Source organism: Epinephelus fuscoguttatus, linkage group LG6 (genome assembly GCF_011397635.1).
Source record: "Epinephelus fuscoguttatus linkage group LG6, E.fuscoguttatus.final_Chr_v1".
NCBI classification, from domain to species: domain Eukaryota; kingdom Metazoa; phylum Chordata; class Actinopteri; order Perciformes; family Serranidae; genus Epinephelus; species Epinephelus fuscoguttatus.
Window position 1 is genome coordinate 43,943,986 of NC_064757.1, and position 12,907 is coordinate 43,956,892.

At 42.1% G+C, this 12,907-nt stretch overlaps 2 protein-coding genes and 1 pseudogene across 2 annotated transcripts; all 3 read right to left on the reverse strand.

Moving 5' to 3' along the window:
* Positions 1–5,667: 5,667 nt before the first annotated feature.
* On the reverse strand, positions 5,668–6,986 carry LOC125890805 (erythroblast NAD(P)(+)--arginine ADP-ribosyltransferase-like). Its single transcript, XM_049579620.1, has 2 exons — positions 6,852–6,986; positions 5,668–6,738 (listed from the first exon to the last, which is right to left on the reverse strand). Exons 1-2 carry the CDS (start codon positions 6,922–6,924, stop codon positions 5,984–5,986), a joined length of 828 nt encoding a protein of 275 aa, XP_049435577.1. The 5' UTR covers positions 6,925–6,986; the 3' UTR covers positions 5,668–5,983.
* A 496-nt stretch (positions 6,987–7,482) lies between these two features.
* LOC125890799 (erythroblast NAD(P)(+)--arginine ADP-ribosyltransferase-like) lies at positions 7,483–9,131 on the reverse strand. Its single transcript, XM_049579613.1, has 2 exons — positions 8,964–9,131; positions 7,483–8,856 (listed from the first exon to the last, which is right to left on the reverse strand). Exons 1-2 carry the CDS (start codon positions 9,027–9,029, stop codon positions 7,912–7,914), a joined length of 1,011 nt encoding a protein of 336 aa, XP_049435570.1. The 5' UTR covers positions 9,030–9,131; the 3' UTR covers positions 7,483–7,911.
* Positions 9,132–10,002: 871 nt separating this feature from the next.
* On the reverse strand, positions 10,003–11,238 carry LOC125890800 (erythroblast NAD(P)(+)--arginine ADP-ribosyltransferase-like; annotated as a pseudogene).
* Positions 11,239–12,907: the final 1,669 nt, after the last annotated feature.

Consider the following 12,907-nt stretch of genomic DNA (forward strand, 5'->3'; position numbering starts at 1 on the left):
AGGTTGACTATTCATTCACTCTTGTGCAGCATTAAACAGACAGCAGGCTTGATTCCAAAGAATTATATTTATTCACAAACTAGCAAAGGCTGACATCAGAGAACTACCAAAATGGCTGAATCAAGGCTGGCTTCCGTTCAGGGGAGGTGTCTGTCTGATCGTGTGGTCAGGACAAAGACAAAGGAAAAGAAGCGGGAACTTTGAGACACCCGTTTGGTTGTAGCTCTGTTGAAAGCCTATTTGTTAATGAGTCTGTGTCAGTGTGACGTGTGTTGCAAACGGTCTGGATTAGTGCAGAGATTGTTTAGTTGTGTGCAAGAATCTGTTTGTGAACAGTATTAGCAAACTAAACACTTAGCTGTGGCGAAGCCAACTAATCAATGACCTAACTGCAAACTATCACAACAATAACTCAATGACAGCATCAAATCACATACAACAAGTCAAATAGTCTTGCTCAGCCTGTAAAGCTGTGATAAGCTATGTCCAGTTGTTACATTTCTGATCCTTGAGTGGATGGGGAAAGAGTCACTTGGTGGTGTGCTGCTGTTAGCCGGCAGAAGAGGGCTGGGAAGGTGTGGTTCCAGCTGCAGTCTTTGTTGGGTCCTTTGTTCCAAAGGTTCTGATCCGAGGAAGCCAGTTGCTTGGGGTTTAGCAGAGTTAAACGCTGGGTGCTAACTCACTTAGTTCCTTGTTGCTGGAAAGCTAGTTGCAGACCTTGTGCTTGTAAGTCTAACTTCTCTGAAGTGTTTGGGGCTACATTATCTGCTCAGATTCAACCAAATGTTTCAAAACTCATTGGACGATGCTTCACAGTGCAGATGGACAATGACCTGAAGCACACTGCAAAAGCAACCAAAGACATTTTTAAGACAAAGAAGCGGAATGTTCTGCAATGGTCAAGTCATATCATCTGACCTGAATCCAACTGAGCATGCGTTTCTCTTGCTGAAGCCAAAACTGAGGGCAAAACACCCAAAACACAAGCAGGAAGTGCAGACGGCTGCAGTAAAGGGCTGGCCGAGCATCACCAGGGAAGAAACCCAGCATCTGGTGATGCCTATGTGTCCAACACTTCAGGCAGTCATTGACTGCAAAGGATTTGCAACCAAGTACAGAGCCAAATGACGACAACTGTATCATTGTCCAAATAATTATGGACCTGACTGTATCTCTTTGAAAGCAGCTCTAATTGTGCAGTTAAATATTAAATAGGGTTTAATACTGAAATACCTATTTTACATTTTTTGTAATGGCCTGGATCCATCAGTCTTTTTATATATTTAAGTTATATTTTGTTGTTTATTTTTATCATCTTTGAGCTGAATGCCACTAGTATGCAAACATGGCTGCGGTTGGCATGTTAAACATCAGTGCAGATCCTTCACACACAACCTGTTCCAGCCTCTCTCCTCTACAGAGCAGCATACATCAAAACAAGCAGACACAAGCCGTCACAGTGATGAACATTTAAATCAGTCTTATGGTGTCAATAACTCCACTTATCCACATGATGTGAATTAAATGTTAACTGTTTTTGTAACAAGTTCATATTATCATTGTTGTTCAGTATAAATACAGAGAGGACAGCAGAGGAGATACCTGCACAACAATTTAACTGGGCTAGACAGACACAACAAAGTCCACAAGTGAGATCAGCACAAACACAGTGTCTTTATTGAAGACACCTGTGAACAAAGTGCAAAGACATGACAAAGAGTGAGGAAAAACAGCAGCAAACCTTTCAGTCCTTCTGAAGTCAGTCTAAACATGCGACGTTGGTTCAACACTTCAAATTGCCGGGGATTTTTCTCCAACAACACACACGCAAAAACACATGGCTCACCGTGTGTTTGGCCTTATAACCTTACGGGACGCAAACACTGCTCTCCCAGGTGAAGGTCTATGTTTGTTGGACCCACCCACCTCGCCCTACTTGGACTTTTGTCGCCTTAACTTCTGTTCTTGTCCTGCCACCTTTCCCCCGACACCACAGAGTGCCATTAAACTATAACAGCAACTGGCTGCGTATCATGCCGACGTTCAAGGATGGCTTTTTTGCCAGTGTGTGACGCCGCATGTCACTGCCCGTACGCTGGATTTTGACAACTTCAAACAGAGACCGGGTTGGTTCAACAGGGTGGAGGTGGATCTCTTTGCCTCGGAGACCTCGACCCACTGCCCCATCTGGTTCTCTGTGATGGAGAAGACCAGCACTCTGGGTTAGGATGTCCTGGCTCATGCATGGCAAGGGGGTCTTCTCTATGCCTCTGCGCCATTTCCTCTGATGTTACCAACACCTCTCAGAGTGCTTCAGCAAGGCCACAGACTTCTTCTGGTGCCCCCTTCTGGCCAGCCAGTGATTTGGTTTTCACTGCTGCACAGACTCTTCTGCGGGTCACCCTGGCGCCTCCCTAGCAGGAAAGACTCCCTGTCTTGGCTAGGGGTTTGGATATGGCATGCTGAGCCTTGCGCTTCGTCTTACCGGTGTGCAGTATCAGCAGAGGTGGACGCTGTTTTCTGATTGGTATAAAGACCCAGGACTTCAGAGCTGAAGTGGCTGTCAGCAACAGCTGTAGTTCTCCTGGCCGTCACTACAACGAAGCGTGTAGGTGAGCTACATGCCTCGTCATGATCCTGGTTTTTCTGTGTTGTTTTTGGAGTGTTCTGTTTGTGTTGTTCCTTGTTTCATGTATTCTTTCATGTTTATTCTGTTTCCTGTTTTATTTTGTAGGTTTACTCTGAATGTGTCATGTCTGGTTTTCTTTCTTTGTTTTCCCGCCTTTTTGATTGTCTGCCCCCGCCCTGATTAGTTTCACCTGTCCCTCACTGTTCCTGCAGTCCATTGACCTGTTCTCACTCCTCCAATTAGCATCCTCTACTTTTTCTCTACTCAGTTCTTTTGTTCTTTGTGGGATTATCTGTTGGTGTTTCTTGTGAGTTTTTGGTTTTCCCCTGCTGATTGTTTCTGCCTGTTTGCTTGCCTGCCTGGTCATCTCATCTACCTTCTTCAGGTATATTTCCTGAAACCACAGCCTGCTGTCCTGCATCTCCTGCGTCTGGGTCCTTCCTACCTGTGCTGCCTTACAGCCGAAATACATGGGGCACAGACGCAGCGTGTCACGTACACTGACTCCGTCTCTGCAGCGTGTGGTTGCTGCCAACTTCCCTGTTGTTTAGCCTAACAACACAGTGTTTTGCCAAGTCATAATGCAGTCAGCTATGGAGGGTTTGGAAGCGTATATAAATTCCGCTTAGTATACCTTTGAAGTGGTCAGTGTTGGGCATGTTACTTGGAAGATGTAGTGAGCTAAGCTACCAGTTACTCTACATCAAAATAAAGCTTCGCCACATTGAAGTTGTCTCCAAAGAAATGTAGCAGGCTAAGCTATGAGAAACATGTTCAGTGGGAGAGTTTAGTATGAAATAATAGACTCCTTAATGCATTTCTCTGTCTTGGCCTCTTTCAGTCAGCTATTTTGCTCTGTCACTAATTCCAAAATATATTTTTCAGTCATTCAGTGATATAAACAATGCAAATAAGATAAACACAAATAAACACAAGAAGTTTGTGCTCTAGAGAGAGGATCAGCACTCAGTGAATAACCTCCTAAGCCCAATGATAAGCTATTATGGCAAGGCTTAACTCTACAGACCAGTGAGCAGTGATAACTAACATGTCTTTGGGGTCATCAGGTGGGAACCTCCTTTCACCAGTGTTTCGTCTAGTTGGTCCCACGACACCTCCAGGAGGTTAGACAGTGATGTCTGGCGTCCCAGAGACACTCCCCTAATGCCAGGTCTCACTGCTCCCCACACCAACCCAATAACCTCCTTTACCTTACTTACACATGGCTTTCTCAGCCCAAACAGCACTGCCACCTTCAACCAAACCCAGGCTCCGTACATGCGAGCTCCAGGTAGAGACAGTGCCGATACTACCTTTCCTAGCACATTAACCATACTCTATTTCACATGCTACATAGTATAACTACAATATAAGCTAAAGTTAAAGGAGATAGATAAACTCACAGGATCAGCAAACACACTCACCTTAAAAAATAACAGACCAAAATGTAAACTTTTTTTTTTTAACATTAGAACATGAACATGTCATGCAAGCAATGTGTCAAATTCACGCTGTACCTAGCGTAAGCTTTTATTTACTTTAATTTCACAGATAAGAAACAATAAATTGTGAAGACAATAAAGCCTCCACAAAATATCGTTTTAAGTCGTGTGTGATTTATCCTGGCTTCATATGAGCAGAGGAAATCTCCACTTGTTGCTAGGCTAATTTACACAATGTAAAATGCCATAGGCTTGTGCTAATAACGTTAGCATGGTGTATTTGTTAAGAAAACGTGTTTAGTATAAGGCAGTTGTTTTGTCAGTGAACCTTGTGAGTTTTAATGGAGCTGAATTATGTACCGTTACCTTTGTTAAATGTTGCTGTTGTCCCTGGCTTCATATGAGTAGAGGAAAAGTTCACTAGCTGTTAGGCTAATTTATACAATGTAAAATGCCATAGGCTTGTACTAAAATCCTTAGCATGTTGTATTTGTGGGGAAAATGTGTCCAGATAAAGTACACAAATTGGCTCTGAATACTGAATGTTATAGTGTAGCTGATTTTTGTACTTGTGTTTGACATTGTCTCTATTAAGCCATGTTTAATGTGTGTTTTGAATCAACTAAACTAAACTCACAGAAACTAAAGACTAATATTTTTTGAGGTGTAACTGCTCAGAACAGCATAGGCCACATGCGTAGGCTACGGCATAGAGCTGACACGCAAATATAAATCCCGCTTAACACATGACATCAGTAGACAGTAGCTTTGTTTCCATCTGAAAGTGATTCGAATCATTGGGAAATGCGCATTAAAAGAAATATGAATCCAGTGTGTTTCCATTGAATGTACGGACTTTGGTGAAAACTACGAACTTGTGCAAGTTTTCCACGGAACCAGAAACAAAACAAGTCTTGCATTCTTCTTCTTCTACGTTTTCTGACGTTGGCAACCAGCTTGTAAATGCATTACCGCCTTCCCGACCCGGAGTGTGGATATCACCATGGAGAGAGGTGCGCTACGTCAGACTTAATTCAAACATAACTGTTTCCGTCCCCCGTTTTGCGAATCAGCATTTTTTTGAATCAATCAAAACCCGGTTAAAGCGAGCGTATTTTAGTTTGTGCTAATCAGGGGATTTTAATTCGAATTTTGCCGTTTCCATCATAATTTTCCAATGCGATACTTCTAGATGCGCATCTAAACAGGCTGATGGAAACATGGCTAGTGTCTCTTTCTCCTCTCTTCCTTCTTAATACTGTCCTCTGTCTCTCAGCTCTGTTCTCGGCCCTTGTTGTGTCTATTTCTCTGGTGTCCACTGCAAATCCACTAATTATATTCAGTCTATGGGAGACATGTTAAGAAGTGCAGTGTAGCCTACCAGAAGCAGAGTAGGGCTGGTCTCGCCAAGGACAGCCAATAGCAAAAGCAACAAGCACAGTTTGGGTTGTTGGACAGTGAGAGGACACCGAGGCGTTTCACTGTAAAAATGACAAACTTGCACAACTGTGAACACAAGTGTGTTTAATTATTATCACATTTCTTTTCTGACACAGTTTTCATACAGTAACTTTGTAGACAGAGTATGCATCCACTTTAAATACAGGTAATACAGGCAATAACACAATGCATTACTACAATTGTAAACCATTTACAAATTCTTGATTTTCATTTTAACATTTTAATACAGACCCAATATAACAATTACACAATTTAGAGATTAATTTTATCACTTGTTGCTGTAAACCTCTGTGTGTTCAGTGTTTGAAGTCAATGTGATATTGTTGAGTCATTCAAATGTTAACAAATAAATCCATACTCACATGAATTTTGATTAACACAACATTTAAAACAGGCGTCGTAAATCCTAAATTTGACGTTTTGTTAACTGTACGTAAAACGTGAGAGTGCTTTACTTCTTAATAAGAGCACAATTCAAATTGGAGACAAATGTTTTTGTACTCCTGAGTTTATATTCCACCTCACATGGAAGATCCTTATACTGAGATCTCTTCTTCACCCCTACCACTTTAAAGACCTCGTAAGGAGGAATCAGCACTTCGCGTACTTCTGGATATGGAGAATACATGGAGACGTCTGCTCCAAAGCACGTGTAAATGTCAAAGCACGTCTTGTCTCCAAAATATTTGTTGGCGTACTGACCCATTGAGGTTGAAGTAAAAGAGCCAAATCGAAGCTGCGTGTTGACGACTTGGTCAAAGGTTTTGTCAACACGGCGGTAGACGGTGACACATCCGTCCTCTCCCTGAGGGAGATTTTCTTCTCCTTTGAGAGTTTGAATGGCGTCAGTTAGGAGAAAGTGAAGTGCGTGATACCCAAATGTGGTCTTGTACTGAGGTGCCTGGGTTCGAACTGCAGTATTGAAATCAAGATACACTTTATTGTCTTTAAAGATGTAACAGTAAATAGCTACAAGACGGTCTTTCCCCAGGGCTGGTTTTGATTTCTTAAATTTTTTGTTGTACCATTGCTCTGAGCTCTCCCAGGCCCATTTGAATGTGGGGTTTGTGTTCTTCTCATTTGCCAGGTATTCTTGGAGCTTCTGGTACATCTTATTTTTGCAGCCTTGGTACATGTCGTCAACAGAGTTTGGAGCCATGTCCAGTTTTAGGATGTCGTCTGCCCCAGCCGAGGGCCCAGCCCCAGCTATAGCAGGGACCTTCAAAGAAACAATAGACATTATAAGAACAAATCATCTTGTTTCACGGTCATCTTACTCACAGCAGTTACAATGAAGCAAGCCATCATTCAGCATTAGCACTCTACCATTGCAGTTCCTGTAGAGACTCCGTAAGTGAGCAACACTGTTGCCCAGAAGGTCACTGCTGCCATCTTCCACCAATCCAGACACCAGGAGACACAGTTGTTAGACAAATGATCTTTGGCAAGTCCTTCAGTCAAGCAGAAACACCTGTCAGAGGGACAGCAATGTCTGGGTACAGCACACCTATATAGTAAGGGCTTAAGGAAGTTTAAGAGTCAAGTCATGTATCATGGGAGCAAGAGACCATTTTGCAAGAAGACCATGACATTCAAGGGGAAGAAAGGGCTTATCTCCACAACTCCAGACCAGGTTTAGTTCACAGCAAAGTCAAGTCCAACACTACGCAAGTCTTAGTGTTGTAATAACAAATTTCCATTTAAATGCCACGGGCTCTGGCTCCTTCAGTCTTTTCACAGTGAGAATCTTTATTTTGAGTTTATTTCTTTTTGCTGGCAGGATCTCAAACTACATTTTATTGTACAACCCTGATTCCAAAAGTTGGGACACTGTAGAACCAGCCACAGGTATCTATATACGAACTTTCTGATGAACTTCTTCTGTTTGGGTTGTTGGACAGTGAGAGGACACCGAGGCGTTTCACTGTAAAAATGACAAACTTGCACAACTTGTGAACACGAGTGTGTTTAATTATTATTCCATTTATTTTTTGACACAGTTTTCATACAGAAACTTTGTAGGACAGATTATGCATCCACTTTAAATACAGGTAATACAGGCAATAACACAATGCATTACTACAATTGTTTCAAACAGTTTACAAATTTTTGATTTTCATTTTAACATTTTAATACAGACCCAATACAACAATTACACAATTTAGAGATTAATTTTAATGCATCTTTTTTCTTGAAACACTTGTTGCTGTAAACCTCTGTGTGTTCAGTGTTTGAAGTCAATGTGATATTGTTGAGTCATTCAAATGTTAACAAATAAATCCATACTCACATGAATTTTGATTAACACAACATTTAAAACAGGCGTCGTAAATCCTAAATTTGACGTTTTGTTAACTGTACGTAAAACGTGAGAGTGCTTTACTTCTTAATAAGAGCACAATTCAAATTGGAGACAAATGTTTTTGTACTCCTGAGTTTATATTCCACCTCACATGGAAGATCCTTATACTGAGATCTCTTCTTCACCCCTACCACTTTAAAGACCTCGTAAGGAGGAATCAGCACTTCGCCTTCATTCTCAAATTTAGAATACATGGAGACATCTACTCCAAAGCAAGTGTAAATCTCAAAGCACGTCTTGTCTCCAAATCTTTGTACATTCTTGCTGTACTGACCCATTGAGCTTGAGGTAAAAGAGCCGAATCGAAGCTGCGTGTTGACGACTTGGTCAAAGGTTCTGTCAACACGGCGGTAGCCAGTGACACATCCGTCCTCTCCCTGATGGAGATTTGCAAGCCTGCGTTCTTTGAGAGTTTGAATGGCGTCGGTCAGGAGAAAGTGAAGTGCGTGATACCCAAATGTGGTCTTGTACTGAGGCCCCTGGGTTCGAACTGCATTATTGAAATCAAGATACGCATTGTCTCCGCCAAAGGTGTAATAGTAAATAGCTACAATACGTTCTTTCCCCAGGGCTGGTTTTGATCTCTGAAATTTTTTGTTGTACCGTTGCTCTGAGCTCTCCCAGACTGCTTTGAATGTGGGGTTTTTGTTCTTCTCATTCGCCAGTAATTCTTGGAGATTCTGGTACATTTCTGTTTTGCAGCCTTGGTACATGTCATCAACAGAGTTTGGAGCCATGTCCAGTGTAAGGATATCGTTTGCCCCAGCTGAGGCCCCAGCCGAGGCCCCAGCCGAGGACCCAGCTCCACTGGGAGCCTGCCAAGATGCACTGGGGATGTTCGAAGATCCACTGGCAACTGGCGGAGATGCTCTTGAGGCCTTCTGATATCTACTTGGGACCTTCGAGGATCCTCTGGAGGCCTTCGCATATCTACCTTGGCCCTGAGATGATCCACTGGGGACCTTTACAGAAACAATAGACATTATAAGAACAAATCATCTTGTTTCACGGTCATCTTACTCACAGCAGTTACAATGAAGCAAGCCATCATTCAGCATTAGTACTCTACCATTGCAATTCCTGTAGAGACTCCGTAAGTGAGCAACACTGCTGCCCAGAAGGTCACTGCTGCCATCTTCCACCAAACCAGACACCAGGAGACACAGTTGTTAGACAAATGATCTTTGGCAAGTCCTTCAGTCAAGCAGAAACACCTGTCAGAGGGACAGCAATGTCTGGGTACAGCACACCTATATAGTAAGGGCTTAGGGAAGTTTAAGAGTCAAGTCATGTATCATGGGAGCAAGAGACCATTTTGCAAGAAGACCATGACAGTAAAAGGGGAAGAAAGGGCTTATCTCCACAACTCCAGACCAGGTTTAGTTCACAGCAAAGTCAAGTCCAACACTACGCAAGTCTTAGTGTTGTAATAACAAATTTCCATTTAAATGCCACGGGCTCTGGCTCCTTCAGTCTTTTCACAGTGAGAATCTTTATTTTGAGTTTATTTCTTTTTGCTGGCAGGATCTCAAACTACATTTTATTGTACAACCCTGATTCCAAAAAAGTTGGGACACTGTAGAACCAGCCACAGGTATCTATATACGAACTTTCTGATGAACTTCTTCTGTTTGGGTTGTTGGACAGTGAGAGGACACCGAGGCGTTTCACTGTAAAAATGACAAACTTGCACAACTTGTGAACACGAGTGTGTTTAATTATTATTCCATTTATTTTTTGACACAGTTTTCATACAGAAACTTTGTAGGACAGATTATGCATCCACTTTAAATACAGGTAATACAGGCAATAACACAATGCATTACTACAATTGTTTCAAACAGTTTACAAATTTTTGATTTTCATTTTAACATTTTAATACAGACCCAATACAACAATTACACAATTTAGAGATTAATTTTAATGCATCTTTTTTCTTGAAACACTTGTTGCTGTAAACCTCTGTGTGTTCAGTGTTTGAAGTCAATGTGATATTGTTGAGTCATTCAAATGTTAACAAATAAATCCATACTCACATGAATTTTGATTAACACAACATTTAAAACAGGCGTCGTAAATCCTAAATTTGACGTTTTGTTAACTGTAAAACGTGAGAGTGCTTTACTTCTTAAAAAGAGTACAGTTCAAATGGGAGACAGATTTATTTGTACTCCTGAGTTCATATTCCACCTCACATGGAAAATCCTTATACTGAGATCTCTTCTTCACCCCTACCACTTTAAAGACCTCGTAAGGAGGAATCAGCACTTCGCCTTCATTCTCAAATTTAGAATACATGGAGACATCTACTCCAAAGCACGTGTAAATCTCAAAGCACGTCTTAACTCCAAATCTTTGTACATTCTTGCTGTACTGACCCATTGAGCTTGAGGTAAAAGAGCCGAATCGAAGCTGCGTGTTGACGACTTGGTCAAAGGTTCTGTCAACACGGCGGTAGCCAGTGACACATCCGTCCTCTCCCTGAGGGAGATTTGCAAGCCTGCGTTCTTTGAGAGTTTGAATGGCGTCGGTCAGGAGAAAGTGAAGTGCGTGATACCCAAATGTGGTCTTGTACTGAGGCCCCTGGGTTCGAACTGCATTATTGAAATCAAGATACGCATTGTCTCCGCCAAAGGTGTAATAGTAAATAGCTACAATACGTTCTTTCCCCAGGGCTGGTTTTGATCTCTGAAATTTTTTGTTGTACCGTTGCTCTGAGCTCTCCCAGACTGCTTTGAATGTGGGGTTTTGTTCTTCTCATTCGCCAGTAATTCTTGGAGATTCTGGTACATTTCTGTTTTGCAACCTTGGTACATGTCATCAACAGAGTTTGGAGCCATGTCCAGTGTAAGGATATCGTTTGCCCCAGCTGAGGCCCCAGCCGAGGCCCCAGCCGAGGACCCAGCTCCACTGGGAGCCTGCCAAGATGTACTGGGGATGTTCGAAGATCCACTGGCAACTGGCGAAGATGCTCTTGAGGCCTTCTGATATCTACTTGGGACCTTCGAGGATCCTCTGGAGGCCTTCGCATATCTACCTTGGCCCTGAGATGATCCACTGGGGACCTTTACAGAAACAATAGACATTATAAGAACAAATCATCTTGTTTCACGGTCATCTTACTCACAGCAGTTACAATGAAGCAAGCCATCATTCAGCATTAGTACTCTACCATTGCAATTCCTGTAGAGACTCCGTAAGTGAGCAACACTGCTGCCCAGAAGGTCACTGCTGCCATCTTCCACCAAACCAGACACCAGGAGACACAGTTGTTAGACAAATGATCTTTGGCAAGTCCTTCAGTCAAGCAGAAACACCTGTCAGAGGGACAGCAATGTCTGGGTACAGCACACCTATATAGTAAGGGCTTAGGGAAGTTTAAGAGTCAAGTCATGTATCATGGGAGCAAGAGACCATTTTGCAAGAAGACCATGACAGTAAAAGGGGAAGAAAGGGCTTATCTCCACAACTCCAGACCAGGTTTAGTTCACAGCAAAGTCAAGTCCAACACTACGCAAGTCTTAGTGTTGTAATAAGAAATTTCCATTTAAATGCCACGGGCTCTGGCTCCTTCAGTCTCTTCACAGTGAGAATCTTTATTTTGAGTTTATTTCTTTTTGCTGGCAGTATTTCAAACTACATTTTATTGTACAACCCTGATTCCAAAAAAGTTGGGACACTGTGTAGAACCAGCCTGTTCTCACTCCAGAGTCATGAAATGCTTTGTCAATGATTTTGGCATCAGATACTGTCACTAAAAGCCAGTTCTTAAGGTGGCATGATAAGTCAGTTTGTAACACGGCCGCACAGAACCTTTCGCAGTGTAATGCAACACATTCTCAATCCGACCTCGTCACATATTGACGTTTTGGTCATGACTTTCAGCGTCCACATACGACGTCCAAGGTACCCTTGGTGTGTTGGTTGTTGACGTTCTGGGACACCATGCCAACTTCTCTTCTTTCGAGATACACTTTCGTTTTCACAGGAAATTTCACGTTTACATTCAGTCTCTTTCAAAATAAATGCACCACGTCGCTACTTCAATAACAAACACATGTGATTAGGTTTAGGAAAAAAGAACAAGGTTTGGCTTTAGAATCTTACAGGACGCGAACACCGCTCTCTCAGGTGAAATTCGGTGTCTGTTGGACCCATCCACCACCCCTCCTGCCTGCCCCACCCAGATTTTCGTTGCCTTAACTTTTGTCCTTGTCCGGTTGCGTTTCCCCCTGATGACGAAAACCAGACTTTACCAGCCTTGTTTTCGCTTTCAGTGTAGAGCCAAACCCTGATGTCTTTTTCTAAACATAACCATGTGCTTTTGTTGATGTCTCGGTGTTGGTTGTGGCGTCCTTGAATGTTGACAACAGGCCCAGTGCATAATGTGTAGATGTGAAAGTCTACTGACGATGTGTCGATGTGATCACTTGGTAGAATGTAAATGAAAACAAAATGCAATGATTTCCAAAATCTTTTTGACATACATCAGGGGAAATAATATAACATTTAAGACGTCCAACTTTTTTTTCTAATTAAACTTACTTCCAATGCTGCATAGTATTTAGACCAGACATTCGTATTAACTTAATCAAACTACACTGATATGTAAATCATAATATTTCAATCCATAGAAATTATGTGCAGTAAAGTGGAAAGACACAGGGGGAAAAGTATTGACCACATTAATGGAAATGTATTTAATATTTAGAGAAGTCTTTGTTTGTATTGCCAACTTCAAGACACCCCCTGTGTAAAGAAACTAATGTCTCCTCATGTTCAGATGGGATTTTGGTCCATTCTTCCACTCAGACAGTCTTTAAACCTTGATGATTTTGGAGCGGCAGTTTGAGAATCTTGAAAAAAAGGAAAAAAAAAAACCCAAAAAACTCTCTGCAGAGTTTGCATGTTCTCCCCGTGTCAGCGTGGGTTTCCTCCAGGTGCTCCAGCTTCCTCCCACAGTCCAAAAACATGCAGGTTAATTGGTGACTCTAAATTGTCCGTAGGTGTGAA

Coding starts and splice junctions, on each gene's coding strand:
- LOC125890805 (XM_049579620.1), bottom strand. CDS start 6,924: ATGGCAGCAGTGACCTTCTGGGCAACAGTGTTGCTCACTTACGGAGTC. Junction 6,739..6,851: donor AGGAACTGCAATGGTAGAGT/GCTAATGCTGAA, acceptor TCCCTGCTATAG/CTGGGGCTGGGCCCTCGGCT.
- LOC125890799 (XM_049579613.1), bottom strand. CDS start 9,029: ATGGCAGCAGTGACCTTCTGGGCAGCAGTGTTGCTCACTTACGGAGTC. Junction 8,857..8,963: donor TCTCTACAGGAATTGCAATG/GTAGAGTACTAA, acceptor GTTTCTGTAAAG/GTCCCCAGTGGATCATCTCA.